Genomic DNA, 17,696 nt, shown 5'->3' with positions numbered 1-17,696 from the left:
TGAGGAGGCTGTAAAGCCCGTCCAACAGCCCCCCCGGGGAATCCCTGTGATGCAAGGGGAGTCCCCGGCAGCTGTGGGCCGGGGGAGCTGAGCTGGCTCCCTGCCATCCCCCGCCGAGCCGGGCTGGGAAGTGCGGGGAGAGGGAGGTGTGGCTGCCGGGGCCCCTCAGCCATTGCCGGCTATCGGGAATGCCTCTCCGCGGCTGAGAGCAGCCGGGCTGCAGCGGGCAAGCGCCCGGGGCTCCCCGGGAGCAGCGCGGGGCCGGGAACGGCTGCGCGGCCCCGCCGCCGCCGCTCGGGCCGGGACGGCACTTCCACCCCGGCCATTTTCCTGGGGCCGGAGGCGGTGGCGACCGGCGAGCCCCGACGCCGCCCGCCCGCCCGCTCGGGGACGCGGCGCAGGAGCCGCCGGGCAAGGCAGCCGCGCAGGCCGAGCCGGGACACCCCGCCGGCCCCAGGCGGGGGGGGGACGCGGGGCGGCCGCGGCGGAGCGGAGGTGGCCGCGGCCCGGGGGAATCTCTGCGGGAGGGGGGAACCTCCGCGGCCGGTGCCCGCCTGCCTGCCCGCGCGGACGCCGCTAGGCCCCGGCCCCGCACCGCCGCGCCCGAGGGGAGCCCCGCGCCGCCGCTGCCGCGGAGGGAGCCCCTGGCCCGTCCCGCCGGGCCGGGTAGCGTGTGCGGGGCCGCAGCGCGGGTTCCCCGCCGCCCCCCGCGGGAAGCGGCGGCCCCGGCGCGCAGGACCGCGGAGCGCCCCCGCCCCCCGCGCCGCTCCCCCTTTGAAAACTGATCTTTGGCTCTTCGCGTGAAAGTGATTTGAATTTGGCTCGGCGGCGCTCTGCGCAGGCGTCCAGCTGCTGGCATGCTGGCTCCTTGCAAAGCAGCTGTTTTGGGTTTGAAATTCCAACATGGCAGAGGCTGCAGTCAGTCTTCCCTTCAAAAACTTGGAATGATTTCAAATCATAGGCACCTTCACTTAACCCGAGCCCCCATTCATCAGCAAACACATCGGATCGATGCTACTCTAACCTATCGGGTTCTTGTACCAAATCTCCAGGTAAGAGGATCTTTTTTTTTTTTTTCCCCCACTAGTCTTCCTACCATCGTTTTAAATTTTATTTCATCTTAAAGCTCTCCGAGACAGCCGCGTATTAATCGCCTGTTCGTGCCCTATATATTTTGCCTAATTTGCAGTCGTTTTCTGATACTAAACACTCCGGTCTGCTTGCCTGATCGTAGTCTGGAAAGTACAGATATACAATCGCGGTGCATGGTTTTTCCTCCTTGATCATTGCCAACAATAGTAGGCAGATTAAGAGTTCGCGATTGCAAGCTCCCTCCCCACCTCCTCCTCCTCCTAATTGGATTTATTTTTAAGTTGCTTTGAAAATAATAAACTGCAGGTAACGTGAGTCTGGACTTTGAGGCAACTAACTTCTGACCAAATAAGTGCAAATAAGAATCTCACAAAACAAAAGTTAGGTTTAAATTGTTGTGTCTTGGCTGGGGAGGGCACGAATATGTCAGAGAAGCTGTTGCAGTAAATGTAAGCACATCATCTTGGAGGGGGTACAGCGTGGTGGGCGTATTGTTGGCTCAGGAGGGAGAGAAAGATGTATAATTTAATGGTATATACAATCCACTGATCCTATTACTATCCTCCCTGGAGCTCTTGTTAGTTTCAATGGGAGTGAGTGAAATTGACATGGACTTGCATTCCTGGTCATGTGCTTTTTTTTCCCCCTTTCTTTCTTCTCTTGTGATCTGAGATCCCCTTTTTGTTGATGTTGCTTTCCCACTTAATTATATGCATGTAGGTTAAATGAATACCTGACGAAAGGGCCCACGTTTCAAGGCAGTGACATTTGATAGCTGAGAGGAAAAGTGGCTTTAATGAAAAGCAACCTTTGGAATTCCTGCTTGTGAAAAATCCAATTCAGCTTTTTGTGCTGCCAGCAAGAAATGATCAGTAGCACCAGTGTTTATGGTATGTCCGTTTTGGGATCTACTTCCTTTGCATCTAAATAGCAAAGACAAATTTAAATAGCATGATAACGCACTGAGGACTCTGCATGCAAATATTTTGTAATAAATACCTAATGTTTAATAGTATATTTTCACTTATGTATATATATAAACATTTTTTTCTCTTGCTATCATTTGTTTATCATTTCTGCTTTGATTATAGCATTATATTTGTCCATTGTATTGATCTCAGTTGTAAAACCTGAAGTTGCATGTTACTAACAGTGCACTATATACACCACTGAACTCCAATGGTATGTAAATTAGTAAAACTCGGTGAGTGGAGAAGGCGAAAATGTGTAGCAATGAATATATACACTTACACATCTATGTGCTCGTACATCCATACCTAAAATGCATCCTTTCCTTTTGCAAACTAGTATTTTTTGAGCATTCATTTAAACTCCAGCTGCTTTTCCCTCTCTTACTTTCAGCATAATCATCTGCTAGAGGTTCTAACTGATTTGGGGTGAGGGAATGTTTTGCATGTAAACAAACAAAATTACTGTTGTGGCCGAATGTTTAATATGATTTAATAAGGGTTATTTTATGCTCAGTTTACAAGTGTCTGGTTCACACTGCTCTGCTCTCAATTTGTAACAGAATGAAATAATCAGGTGCTGAAACTGGCTTAATTTTAACGGTCACTCTCCAGCCCCCCATGCTGCCCCCTCCTCCAAAAAGTGAAATAAAATGGAGCATGGGAAATTTCAATAGATTTCCTCGTGGTGCAGTACATGCATCTCTAGGTATGCGGTTAAGGCTAAGGAAGTAACAACAAAAATGACTATTAGTCTGTTTTGTGCAAACAAAAAAAGGGGGTATGTTCACTTTTTAATTGCATGTGGTAGTAACAAATAAGGATGGAGAGAGACCCTAGACCCTAGGAGAGAGAGAGAGAGCATGTGTGTGTGTGTGTGTGTGTGTGTGTGTGTGTGTGTGTGTGTGTGTGTGTGTTTGGGATAAGGGGGAGGTCTGGCGTGTGTGGCTGATGATCTCTCGTAATAACATATCTGAATGCAGGAAAGAAATTGAGAGAGCAGTTGCACAATGTACACTCCTATTTTGGTGTTGTAGGTGACTATATTGCTAAACATATCCTGGGTGCTATATGATTGCATTTTGCATTTAGAACTTGTTGACTTTGAAACGATCAATAAGGCAACTGTTTATTTTAGATGCACATAATTCGCTCTGAGAAATGTTTTAAGGGGAAGAGCAAGCAAGCGAGAGCGGAACATTTTTTTTTTCTTTCTTTTTTTTTTTTTTTTTTCTAGAGCTGTTGGAGCAAATGTGATTGCCAGATGGGAGATTTCCCTCTGTGATGTTAAAGCTGTAATATATATTCAGAGCAGATTGGACTGCTGCTTGTGATGAGGAGGATATTACATTTATAAATTTTAAATCGGGAATCGGACAGTATGCTGAGAGCTGAAATTGGAGGGTGTGGATGGTTTGGACTGTTAAATGCGATTCTCAGATAATAATAATAATTATAGTAGCAGTAATATATGTATATATATAATAAACATGATACTATTAGGCAGCTATATATATTCCGTGACACTTAAGTATATATTTCCAAATATGACTTTTCTCTTTTCCCCTCTTCCCTAAAATGTTAGGGATTGGAGGTGGTTGGAAGGGGTGTTTAAGAGCCCACTCTTAGGAGAAATCAAATGTAATCAAGTTCCTGTTTGAGGAAAAGTTTTGCTACAATTCTTGTTGCAAATGCATCTCTTTCTCAGTTTTTGTTTTGCCCGTGCATGTGGCCTGACAGTACCACAATCCTGAAAGGCTGGAAAGTGGGAACTAGTCACACTCGAGCAGCTCTGCTGTTGCAAATTAAAAGTGTGTTGTGGTCAGGAAATGAAAGCTACAATGTCTCTTTTGAACAAGTCGTTTATCAAGAGAAACATCTATCAAGCAGTGACTTGTCAGATTGATCCTCTAAAAGTTAGGTCCGAAGTGGAAGCTACTTTGATGTTTTTGATCCCAAATTTATAAAATTGGGAAAGCTGGAAGAAGTAGGACCGATTTGCACTTAAAAATGACTCTGCTTGGGGCGTGACAAAATCATCAAGTATCTGTGATACAGAGCTGGTAAACCAAGGAGGTATCGGATCTTCTGCCTAATTTTTATTTTCAGATTGAAACTTTAGCTTTGCCACACAGACAGTCTCTTTTCATACTTCTAAAGATCCTGTCTGTACGAATCTGTGCATTATTTCGACAGGGATATTTTCTTGCTTAGGAATACATCTGTTGCTTCCAAATAGAACCTTTTTCTGTTATTTTTGTGATGGTATTTATAGATGTATATTACCTTGAGAAGGCATTTTTTTTCCTCTCATCTCAGTCTTGTTTCTTTTTCTGTATTTGTAATCTCAGTTTCTACCTCTCCTCCCTGTAAATCAAAGTTTCTTTTACTGCCAAAGTAATGTTTATTGCAAGCAAGGTACATTTGAAGGTATCTGTTTGCACAGCTTAAAACATGGTAAGAGTCCTGTTAAGTGTATCTTCCCCTTCCCATCCTCTTTTTGTTTCCGTTTTTTGGCACGTGAACCACGCTTTCATTCTCAACAGAAACAGTATTTCAAATTGAATATAAAGTGGAGATTTCAAGTAAAAAAAAAAGACAAAAACAAAGTCCAAACTGATCTTTTATCTCTACCTAATTTCAATAATTTAAATTGTTTAGCAACTTCACTAAAAAGTTTTTCATTTTGCATAAAGTTTATGTTTGGATTATCAAGGAATCCCTTTGATGAAAGAGGGATTTGATGTTTGCTTGTTGTTGGGTTTCTGTTTTTTGTGCTTTTCTTTTTGGCTAGGGTATGAGTGAAATCTTCCTTAAAGCAGGATGCTTTGACTTCTTTTCTTCAGTGTCGTAAATGAGACTAACACTGCTTATGGTTACTTGATAGAGACCCATTTGCAAATAGGCAGCAAACAGCAGCGTGGTGGGAGTTTTGGTGAGTGTTATACTTGCTAATTAATCATGTTTGAAATGAAGGAATCATAGCATGTTAATAAAGACTCATTGTTATTTGATGTTTGTAACACTCCTACATGAATCTGGTGGGTTTGGGGGTTTTATTATTATTTCCCCCGCCCTCCTTAATAAGGTACCTTCAGTACCAGATCAAATTGTTTTTATTTATTGCAACATTCTGAAAGCACAGAGATGTTTACTTCTCTTATTCTAGCAATATTTTAGAAATATGAAGACTGTATTGCTATTAATATTTTTATCATACAGTTCCTGGGAAAAAATGACAAGTCTTATGTCATTAGCTGTCCTTTAAGATGTTTTTATATTTAAGCAGAGTCAAACACTCTTTTTTTTTTCATCTTCATATAAAAAGACCTACTACTCTTTTCTTATAATTGAAAAATGGCACTTGATGAACTTTTTTGCCCTACTTGCTTTTGCATATGTAGTAAGGGATAGCAACTAAAAATATATTCCAAAATAGTTTTTATACTAGCCTGTTGAAAATTAAACTGTAAACCACTTGGATGGTGCTTCTGTTTCCTTGTTTTGGTTTTCAGTATGGCTCTTATCCGATGTGTCATCTTTAGTCTTTATTTTTCATTTCTCTATTCATAACTGCTATATACAATGGAGAGAGAAGTGGTAATCTCTTTCAAACTACAAAGCTTTAATTTCAAAATTTAATAAGTTAATTAAGGCTATTTTATGCTGCATGAACAAGGTTTGAGATCTGCTTTTGTTTAGATGCTGTATTCTTTTTTTAAGATATAATTCCTAGAGGAAAATTATTCTGTATGGTTCCTGTCAATAAGTGTTCAATGAATGCATACAAGAAACGTTAAATATAATGACTGATCTTTCTGTAGTCTTAATCATCAATTAATAAGCTTATCTGCTTGTTAGGAGTGGGTTTAATGGTACAGAATCAGCATGAGATCTGCCTATATGAAACATTTGTATGTTTATAACAGAGTGAGTTTTGATCTTGCATCCCCAGATCTAATAATAGAAATATTTGGCTCTTTGCCCTCAATCAATATATCCCTTAGGAGAACAAACTTCACATAATACTTTCATAAAGTGCCAGATGTATTGATACCAAGTTGATAAATTTAATTACTGGGGTTTTACATTGATTCATTGATCTTATGATTGGAGGAAATTGTTTCGCAGACATTTCTGAAGTATCAAGGAATATTGTATGTTGATAAAACTTGATTAATTGATCAATCAGTGCTTTTTTTCCCTTCTCGGTCATTGATAAAGAAAGGCATAAAAATAACTGTAAGAAAAACTTGGAATAAACTAATTAGAAATTCTCATGTGTTATTAACTGAGGAGATGAGAAACAGAGCACTATGGAGGTGGGAAAAAATGAACTTTGAAGTGGAATTGTGCATGTTGGGCCAAATCCTTAGCTGATGTAAATAATGTTTAGCTTTCAAGAACTACAATAATTTACAGTTCCCAGAATCTGTGGCTTTTTAATGTTGTTGTTAGTTGTTTTTGGGTTTTTTGTTTGTCGTGTTTCTTTTTTTTTTTTCTTTGTTCTTTTTCTTTGTCTTTTTTCTTTTTCTTTTTCTTTTTTTCTTTTTTCTTTTTTCTTTTTTTTTTTTCTCTTTTTTCTTCTTTTCTTTTTTTATTTTTTCTTTTTTCTTTTTTCTTTTTTCTTCTTCCTTCCCTGGGTACTGTTCTTTGGCTCATTGGAAGCTGTTTTAAATTAGATATTATGGCTACTAAAATGTATGGAATTTTAGATAAGCATCTGATCCAAAATGAATAGCATAGCTATAAAAGCAATTTGAAGAGCTGTAAATTCAGGATTGCGTATCCCTGATATTGTTGCAGAGTATTAAAATCTTGCTAGCTAGAGATGCTATCCTCTAAGTGAAAACTTATCTTCCTTATGGGAAAGATGACTTCAGGGAACTCTAGGCTAGGAAAAGGCCTGGAGTTTCTTTTGTTGCTAAAATAATAATAAAAAAGATCCAATACATAGAATTAGTTATAGGGATATTTTCCAGGTGAAAAACCTTACGGGAGTATTTGGCTCCATTTCGGTGAGGTATGCGACCTTTTCACCCTATGTCAATGATATTTTTATAGAGTGTGTGAGAAATGCGAGCATAAAGAAAATTCCTTAAGATCATTCAATTTTTATTTTCTCTTAAAAAAAAAAAAAGAAAGGAAAAAGATTTCTGAATCTCAAAACAACATATACATCTCCCTTTAAAGGATGGTAGCTAATAGAGAAAAAGAGAGAAAATCCACTTGCAATATCTTACCATAGGTTCGGCAAATACTGTCTTATCCTTCAAGGAGCAGAGAATCCTTAGACTGTAATGGAGGTCAAAGGAAATCTAAGGTTTTCAGTCCTTTCATAATTGTACCTGCCACCCCCCTGATCGGCATGTTAAAGAGAATGCATGTATATGTATTATATTTCTTAGAAGATAATTTGTATTTGCAGCAACCTACTAAGCACAAGTGGACTTCCCCACTATTGCTTCTAAATACCTGTTGATGTTGGCCCCGCTGTGTGACAGGAGAGGGAAAATGGAAAGAGAAGGAGTTGGTCAGTCTTGGTTACCAAAGTCTTGAAAAGCTGGGGGAGAGATCAGGCTTTGACAGGTCAGTCTGAGAAACGGAAGAATACGAGAAAGTGTAATCTGCAGAAAGCAGCACTGATTAAGAGCATACGGAGATGTCTGCAGTGATGAAAACGTGGAGTCTGTGCTTCCCTCTTGCCGAGCTATGTTGCTGTGAGGTATCGGCACACACAGTATGGTAATAACAGTATTGTATGTCTGTTCGGATCGTGCTGTAACAGTACCTGTCAAACATATCATAATACTGAACTATCTGTTTAATCATATAAGAAAAACTACTTACTACAAAAGCTATTGTATTTGTACAATAGAAAGAACAGCCATATATTATTTAAATAATAGACTAAAACTTTGTTCTTTAAACCATTTTTCTGCATAGGGAAAAAAGTTTCATGTGTCTTGGCTATAATTAAAAATAATGCAACTACAGATGATTGTCATACCACTGGCTGATTTTTTAATTTTTTTTTAATACTCTATTAAGTATGTAGTCTGATGTGCCATGAAACACTGAAATAGCAATTACCAGTCGTATTGTTTAATTGTAACTGAAAAACTATTTTCTTAGTTCTTTTAAAGTATAGTGCAGCTACTACTAGTATGTTGTTAGTTAAATTTCAAATACCCTGGGAGTGATGTGGACAAGGATACTGAGATTATTTTGATACAATAGCAAAGTTTAATGATGTAAGTACATTCCTTAAAATCATATATTGCTTTTTGCTATCTGTTTTTAACCCTTTTGTATTCTACTTTAAATCTGTCATGTAGTTTTTTAAAGCATATATTCACTTTCTGTATATGAATTGCTCAATATATGAAGATGTATGCCACAATTTATTTTGTGTGATATTTTAGAATGTGTGCATGTGTCAGGCTGGTTATAGATTGGTGATGATAAATTGGTTTCAGTAATCTGTATCTTATTTGCATTAATACTCTAGCAGTAAGAGCATAGTGTGGTCAAACTTCATGATCTAAGCTAGCGGTCTCACATCTAATTAAGCAGGATCTGAATGAATGATTCTCTGGTATGGGTCACAACTGAACTTTTTGTTTCTCTTCTTCAGTGTGATAAAATGCTTAAGGGACATATTAATGCATGTTTGTGGAACTTCTGCTAATCCGAAGGGAATTTGGAAATGAGTATTGAGAGGAGATGGGAGAAAGGGCTGAACCTGATGGGTCACAAGGGTTTGTGGCAGGAATGTATCTTCATGTTTTCATTCAAGTTGTTTTGGTTTTTTTTCCCTGATTTAGAACAACTGCTGTTTGCCTTTTAATATGTTGGAAATCACATCCCTATTTTCCTCGGAGAGTTTTTTTCCCTTCTGTCTCCTTCATTCTAGTGCACAAGCAAGTCATTAATAAAAAAGCATTTATACAGTGGGCTTGAATTATCACTTAATAAAACTGAGAACTGTAGTGCTGCGAAGATATTCCTAGACACTACAACAGATGTTACTGTGTGTACTTGTCTTCTGGAGACACAGTGAGGGGAAGAGCCAACAATTACTTTATATTACCGAGTGACAGCACCGGGTGGATAGGAATGATAAAGTTATATGCAGAAATTATTAATCCCTGACAATAGTATCAATACTGACATTTAAAATATTATGAACTGATAGCCCTGCTGTACAAACTGCTGTGATAGCTGTGCTTTTAGATGAAAAGTAGCTATTTATATGCCTTACGGCTCAGTGTGGTCATGTTGAAAGTATGAACCTACTCATCACAGACTCTGAGAAAGTGCAGGTTAAGATCCTCTGTCTTCTTTAGACCTATCTGATTACTTCAGCCTCCTGTGTTGACACAGAGAAAGAAACAGCTAGATTCTGTGCTGGAACAATAAGGTTTGCAAGCACTGACTGATATAAGGTATCCCATTGTGATACCTAAACCAAATTTTAAAAAAAATCAAGCATCCTTTTCAAGTTAAACTTGAGAAACAGAGAAAGGAACAGCAAAGATGTATCTGAACACACTTGAAGGAGCACCATTTACTTTCAAAAGAGATCTTTCCCATCACTTGTGGATAGCTCCACCATGAAGAGCAATATCAAAAGATCTCAGAAAAGTAACTATTCTTTTATGTCTTTGGGAACTCAGATGCTTACAAGATTGTTTCTGAGAAGGAAAAGAATTGATCCTATTTTCAGTCCCTTGTTGGCATTTGTGGACCACATGACTATATACAGTATTGTAGAAATACATTCTTGGTGTATGGATCCAATTCTGTTTCCTCTTGCAGCTCTAAAATAACAGTGCAATGTGGCTGTAAGAAAATTCAGTTTGGACAATGTGTTTTTATTAATTTTTTTTTTTTTTTGCATTCTATAAAATAGTTTAATTTAAAATACAAATGGAGTTTGCTGAAGATCTTTAAACTTAATTGATAGGTCATCTGATTATTAAAGTAGAGAAATTAAAATAGTTTATATTGTTTTTTCATGAAAATATAGACTTAAAGTCAACTCTGATAATTTGCAAACAGTATATATCCAGGCAGAAAATTGCTAGGTTTAAACTATCAAGATTCAGTTATTTTTAATATGGAAGGAGATTATAAATTTGTTAACTCTTCAGCTAAACGTAGACTTGACTTACAAAATTAAGTGGTTTTATGTTTAATAATGATAGATCTGCAGCTTTATATTAACTTCATAACTATACTGGTAAGATATTGAGCATACTGTAAATGAGCAGATATTCCACTTTAAAGATAATAATTTTTCATGTGTTTATAGAATTTCTGATAATTTTTTATTTCTTACTCTTTGCTTTCGATAAAAGCTGAAATAAGTATATTTTGGAAAATGTTCATGCAGCAATTAACCTTTTTTTAGTCATTGATTTTCATTTTGTTCGACTTTCATTCATTGCATTTCATACACCTGTCCTGTGTAGGCATTCTCTATGCTACAACACTAGTTTATTTTTCCACTTTCAGTTTAAAACCTTTAGTGGTAACATTAGTTTAGCTGGTAACATAGTTGTCCTACCAAGAAATTTAATGTTATTCAGATTAATATCAGTAAATCCTATGTAATGAGGGGTATGACACACTCCTTGTTATTTGGCCCCTAGTATTTGTCAATGTAACACTCATATCGAAGGTACACTTTATTATGCAGGGAACATATTTGTTAATTCTATAAACACATAGTTCAATAGCTTTGAGAAGCCTTTCTTTTATAAAGTTAGACATAGGTAAAATGTATCTCATCATGTGCTTATGGAGACTGTGAATAACCAGTGTCTCAATTAATGACGTTTTGAAAGTTTTCACTAGTTAGAAATGTTCAGAGTTATAATGTGATTATCCATACGGTACAGAATAACAAATTGACACTAGTATTCATTTGGAGTAATAATTTTCACCCCTGATTAAGGAAAGATGTTTTGTTATTGATTGCTTAGCAAACACCACCACCACCCTCCCCACCCCCCACAAGATGTCAGCTGTTTAGGGATGGTAGAATTCACTACTTTCATTCATGACAGGCAACTCCTTTTTGGCTAAAGTTACTGTTCCTTTCTGTTTCAAAGCAGCTACAACAGCTGCAGTTTGAGCTTGAAGGGTCTGAGTGGCTGAGATAACATCACGAATAGTATAGCATCTCAGCAAGTGCAATTCAGGTTTCCGGTTTTGGGTGCTCAATTATCAGAGGCACTGAGTCCCTGCAATTTCTATTGACTTTGGATATGCAGGTGTGCAACAGTTCTTAGTAGCTAGGTCTTATAAGCAATTTCCCCAAAAAACGGTAGGCGTTAGCTTTATTTGTACTTCTTAAATGCTACAGTCTCACTCTTGAAGTATTAATGCTGTATCATAGAAGAAACAGGGCTTTTGATTTTTCCTGGTTGTTGTAAAAACACATTTTAAATTTGTCAGGACAAAAATACATGTGTTATGTAAAGGTATAACAAATGATTCATTTGTGATTTTGCATGGAGGAAACTTTAAACTCAGTTTGTTACTGTGTAGATGTTCCAAGGAGCAATACAGAGTAGATGATGCTGTTCTAATTGCAAAATCTCCCTTACTTATCTTCTTCCTCCTCCTGATCCTTCTCCCTTCCCCCTCCCCCCCATGGCTTTTTAAACAATTATGGGCATTGTGCTCCTTAATGGTGCATAGATAGTTACTGTAAAGATAGATGTCCTCAAATAATGAGTTTCTAATAATAATCAGAGGGACTTAGATTAAACTGGTTTTGTATAGAAATCTTACAGTGTGAAAAAGTACACCTAAAATCCTGAGATATATTTACAGGAGCTATTTACAGAGAACTAACCCAATTTTGTATCTGTACATATGTGTGGGGCGAGGGTAGCAGAGGCATACGTCTCTGTGTGCCTACGTTTTTGTCCACCTGCTTTAAGGACTTCAGAAGATTATTTTTTTTTTTTAGTACAGATTTCTATTTTGCCTTCTGATAACAGAATATGTTTTAAAATCACGGCATACTAATTAGCTTCTGTGTTTACACTGGAAAGCTTGAATCCCTTCAAATGACTTCTACCCTCACTGTTCTTTCTATCTGTTGCTTCCCTCCCCGGCACTGTCATCCTCCTCCCCCCAACACAATGAGGTTTCTTACATTGGATTTGTTGCCTTCTTCCTTGATCTAAAGTTCTGAAGGCAAGTAAATGAAAATGATAAGTACAGTAACAGATAATTGTTACTTTAAAGAGTTGTCGCTATATCGGGAATAATATCTTTCCTAATAGGTACTGAATCAGCAAGGCTGCACAATAAAAAGAGCAAAATAGTTTAACTTATGGTTTAGAAATACATATGCCATTTAAATGGAAACAAACCTCCAAATCTCTCACATACCTTTTGGGGTTTGGAGAACAAAAGCTTACTTGTACGCTCCAAATTCCCCTGGGCCTTAATTTGCAATACCATTATTTAAGCCTGGCTGATATAAACCCATTGCAAAGAAACAGAATCTCTCTTTCCTGGCTTTTTGAAGCCATTCCATGCCCCCCTCTCCCTGCCTACCAGTGTCTCCCAACCCCCCCCATCCCTTTCCCAGCCTCTTGGTCTTACTGTGAAACTCTTGTATTTGAAATATAGTAAACGTAGAAATACTGCACTTCTAAAACATAGGAAGTGGCATTCTGCATTGTTTTACTGAGATCTCTACCAGCACTTATGTATTCTCACTAAGATCAAGGCTATAATCACTTTAATATTTGTTGTGTCCTCTACCAGGTGACCAGTCTTTTACTGTAAAGATAAGAGACCCTGATATAGTAAGTTATTTCTTCTCTAAGTCAGATCTTATAGAAAATACTAACTATAAAGTGATGAGAAACTTGTACCCACTTAAAATGCTCCTGGGGTACCAGGCTCTCTGGATATCAACTCCTGTTTACAGTACTGGTATTGTCAGATGCTCAGCTGGAAGTGGTTCTGGAGCAGAACTGGGTTTGGGTGTAATCCCTAGATGCTCAGCTGGAAGTGGTTCTGGAGCAGAACTCAGCTAAGAGTAAATACAGGAATCACTGTAGCTTGATGCAGCATTGAGTACTACAGCTGTATTTATTTTGTTGCTAATAAAATGGCAGTCTATTTGTCATTAAGAAGGTTGTCTTTTTGAACTAGCAATGGAGGTGCAGTTCTGAGCATTTGAGTTAGTGGGAAAAGCTAAGAAATAGATGAGCTGCATTCCTGAATGTGGGTGGAAGGATGGTGAGTAATACATGCCTTGACATGGCATCTGCCAGAAGCACTTTTTTCTTTTCTCCCCACGCCTGCTCCCCCTGTTCTAGTTTTGAAAGGTGTAAGGTATTCTGATAGGCAGAGGGGAAAAAACAAAAGAGAAAAATACTTCCAAGCAAAACCTTATAGCATATCTCGATAACTGTGCTCCACACTTAATTTAATTAGAAGACAACTGCACTGGAAAACTGGTCATTTAAGTCATAGTTAACCACTGGTTCTCTCCTACCTCCAGTCAGAACTGATTATATGCCATGTTGTATAATGTAATTTCTACAAGAAAATTAAGTATGAATGGGCATGATAGTATTGTGTAGTTGCAATAATGAGGTTTTCATTAATGATATTAATCTATCATTTACCTATCCTTTTAGAGGTGAAAAAGCTATTTTTCTTCTGGCATTTCTTTTTACTATATATACCAACCAGTATCAAATTGGGGTATTTTCTAAATACTTTAAGCAAAAGACTGACTGGTAGCTATTAATATGTTCATTATGTGGCAAAAAGGCACTGAAAGAAGTAAAACCTTGTATGTGCATGTTTCTTGTAGGATAACTGTTTTCAGGAGGGATTTCTGTTATGTTGTAATATAATTTACTAGTGTATAGTTTCTGAAATTTTGTGAGTAGTTCCATGCTGGATTTCAGGCAAGCAAGTTTGTTTTCTAGTTAGCTGTAATAAGACTTGCTGTCAGTAGTAAGATAATAAGGATAAAGATCATGTACAGTTTAAGAAAAAAAAATCTTATCCATTTGCATTTGTGCACCAAATTCCACTTGGTGATATGCTTGTTGGACTGAGCTATTAAGTGCTCTGTGGACTGTGTTTCAGCTAGTGTATGATTGACTAGGTATATTATAGCTTTTTACCTGCTGCCAATGCAAAATTTGACCCTGGTTTTACCCTGAGATGTTTCTGCCTTTTAAAAGATCCACATTTCATGAGTACACAGGTGGGTGATAAGAAGATTTATTGTTGTTATTTGTAGGGTGTGGCTCCATGTTAGAGTAAGAGTAACCTGAGTCTGAACTGATGCTAAATAGATTTTATTTTTTAATGTTGATTCCAAAGCTCAACTATGGGAATTGATGTATCATCTTAAAATTTCAAGTCTACATTTTATGCACTGTGTCAAAGTACCCATGAGCTCATTAAGCAAAGACTTTTTCAATTATATCTTGTGTTTATGCATGTATTTATATTTGACAGGAATCCTTTAGAGATTTGGTTTGCTGTATTAATGCTTACAGTGTATTACAGTACATAAAATATGCTACAAAAAAAAAAAAAAGAAAAAGAGTGAGTACTGCTTACAGGTCTAGTGCTGGTAGCCTCCTCTGTACTGTAGTAGCTGATGAAAAGTTCCTTGGCCAGACATCCAGCCTCTAGAGGGCACGCCAGTAATCTCCTCTGCCAGACCCTCACCTCCACAACCATCTGTGGAAGGTTTTAATGCTGGCACCTACAAAGAGAATCCCATTTGTGTTACATAAAAAAAAAAATAAATCTCTGTGTATTCCTCATTATTCCTGAAATTTTGCTACAGTAAGTGGTTTCCTATTCTTTTTTTCTTTTTTAATCTGGGAGATATTTTTGTATTTGCCTCTTTTTTTTTTTTTTTTTTTTCTCTCTAGTGGTTGTCTTTAGGGAACTAGACTCAAATTCGCTATGTTGCTCACTTACAGATATTTTTTCACCTGGTAGAAACATTTCTTTAGCTATACACTGCTCTTTGCTGTAGTAAAGACTACAGAAGCCAGTGCACAGTATTTGAGATGCCTAGAATTGGGTACTAAATTTTATTATGTACTAAAATCTGGATAATAAGTAATTCGGGTGGGATTAAACCCAGTTAACCCTACTCCAGTTGCCTAGGTCCAATTGCTTGACTCTTTTCTCTTGTGAGATGCCATATTACAGTTTCTTGTTCTCTTATGGATTATTGTTACAAATGTTGATATTTATGTGAAGTCACATTTATTCTTTAGTTCAAATGTTTCACTATGGTTCCCTACTCCAGTGTATCACTATTAGCAATCAGAAGGTTTCCAGTAATTCAAATTCATCTGATAGTCTGCTTCAAATTTTCAGTAGATCTACTGATGTAGAACAAAAAAAGCAAGTATTCTTGAATTTGGTACCATAAATTAAGACATGCTCCAATCCATAGTTTAGTTCTAAGTTCTTTGTTCTAAGACTATGAGTATGTTTAGGGAGAAATGTATATTTAAGAAAAATTTGTTACACGGAGTGTCATTAACCAAGTGGACAACTTTTCCTAAGAGTATAGTGGTGTAACTTGCGCACTTTCTGCTCGAGAAACTGCATGGATACAGCATTTTAGCTACACAGTTAATGATGAGCCATAAAGCTTAACTGCAGTGTTGAGTTTCTGCATTTCTGTACAACATAAGAAAAAACTGAGAAAGAATCCAGCAAAAGGGTTTTGTTTATTTTGTAGGTCCCCTGACCTATAACCAGGACACCTTTGCTCGGTTCCCATTTAGCTTTCTAACCTTTTTTTCAAAAGTAATTAAAATAAAAGTTGCTTGATATACAAAGCGTGTGATGTCTCCTTTGCGGTTGACACTGGACCAAATTTTGTTGAGGCAGTTTGACAATAACCTGTGAACAGTTTGGGAGATTCAGGTAGTATGTTCCCATGTTGAAGCAACCCCCTTGGCAATGTTTTTCATTGCTTCAAAATGTCAAGAGTTTTTGTTGGTGTAAGAATAATTACAGTTTATGGAGAGGCAGGGGAAAAAAATTTCCAAGACAGAACACAATCTGTGAAAGTGCTAGGTCAAACCTCTATGTCTTCATCACCTGTGACCAACAGATAGTTAACTTACTGGAGAAATAACTCTGACATTGTTTCGTGATTCATCTAATCCACTTTTTCCCAAGGGGCTGACAGAGTCACCAGTGTGTCACTTCAACCTTGGCACACACCCAGGTTTGCAAACTTGGTCCTTTGTTCACTGTTGTGTGGTGGAGCTGTGCAGTGAACTGCCCAACATACTGAAACCTCAATAAAAAGGATGGGTAACACCTGGAGGGCATCATGATTAACCCCTTTACAAATCTAATCTCTGCAGGGCTAGGTGTACTCTTAAAATAAGCTTTAGCTGTCATGGAAATAGGTTGGAAATATAGTTAGGGTATCTGGTCAGTCTTAAATAACCAAGTTTTTTGATGACACACTTGTTTACAGTCAGTGACTGTCCCTGCTGTTCTGCCTGAGAGAGAGCAATTGTTTTTGCTAACCGCTAATGGAGGATTGGTATCATCCAAGTATATCCGTTATTGTCCTCCAAACCCCAATATCCTGGGCCTTTCTCTTCCACCTGTCAAGTTGGTGGCTTTTACAGCTTGTTCTGAAAGCCAAGAGAGGATCAGGCTGTGTTGAAGTGAGTGGGAGGAAGAAAGCAAGTCCCAGAGCCAGAAATGGCCCCAGAAGGGACATAGTTTCAATGGGGTTCCTGCTGGAAGGCCTCTGCCCACATCACCTGTGGCATCATAGTGGCAGAGCTAACTGACTCTTGGATGGTTCAAAATAGCAGGAACAAGTGAATATGCTGTGAAAGTATTGATACAGTTTTTACATGAGTTACATTGGGAAATAATTCAAAGTCAGTTTTAATGGGGAATATTAAAGTACCAAGCAACTCCAGTGTAAGCTGGATGACTGGTCACTGGCTTTTGTTGCTGGAAGGGTGTTTGTCGTGTCTTTTGTCTGAATTCAGAAAAATGTGAATTTTGTCCTTGTGGTGGAACACCGTGCCTCTTAAACATTGGTCAGGGGAGTAAAACAGCAAAGGAATTTTTTTTCCTGCCTGAACAAATGATTTTAGAATTCAGGCTCCAAATTTCTCTTTAAACCATTTTTAATAGAAACTGTAAGTTATAAATCATCTAAGTAATTACATGAACATGGAGTGGGGCTCAGCCTCGGCTTCAGCTGTTCAGATGTTTCTGGACTACAATCATGGCCCAGCCCAGATATTTACAGCTTAATTTCTGTTCATGTGCACTTGTCCATAAATGGTTCCTTTTCCATTTCAAGTTCAGCAACTGAACCACTTATAGTAGAGCATGATTTAAATTTGAATGATGGCAAAGTGTGAATAGAGACAATTTACCTTTGGAAACTTTCAAGTCCATTTCCTATGTTTAAAATGTAAGGTAACTCTTGAACAGAGAACGATTGATCAATAAGTGCCCCCTTTTAAATGTTGTATTCTTCATTTTTTTAAAAAATCTATATATGTATATAAAATCTGATTTTATCCAACCCCCCCACCTGCTTTTTTTTCCTTTTTGTTTTCT

General features: G+C 38.1%; 1 protein-coding gene across 3 annotated transcripts in view; it reads left to right on the top strand.

The window, feature by feature from the left end:
* The first annotated feature begins 795 nt into the window (after positions 1-795).
* The window catches only part of FIGN (fidgetin, microtubule severing factor), a 106,334-nt gene continuing 89,433 nt past the window's right edge, over positions 796-17,696 (top strand). Inside the window, exons 1-2 of one of the 3 annotated variants that reach the window (XM_027733662.2) lie at positions 796-1,052; positions 1,813-1,982. In XM_027733662.2, coding sequence (XP_027589463.1) covers positions 1,958-1,982 — 25 coding nt within the window. In that variant the 5' untranslated portion in view covers positions 796-1,052; positions 1,813-1,957. Of the gene's footprint in view, positions 1,053-1,812; positions 1,983-7,766; positions 7,806-17,696 lie in introns of those variants that run through there. The other 2 variants (XM_027733664.2, XM_039382086.1) reach the window with 2 other exon arrangements.

Source organism: Pipra filicauda, unplaced genomic scaffold, assembly GCF_003945595.2.
Source record: "Pipra filicauda isolate LSUMZ 115617 unplaced genomic scaffold, ASM394559v2 scaffold253_size2546935_pilon, whole genome shotgun sequence".
In the NCBI taxonomy this organism is placed as follows: Eukaryota; Metazoa; Chordata; class Aves; order Passeriformes; family Pipridae; genus Pipra; species Pipra filicauda.
The sequence above is the reverse complement of the archived record's forward strand: the minus strand, read 5'-3'. Positions and strand labels throughout refer to the sequence as shown.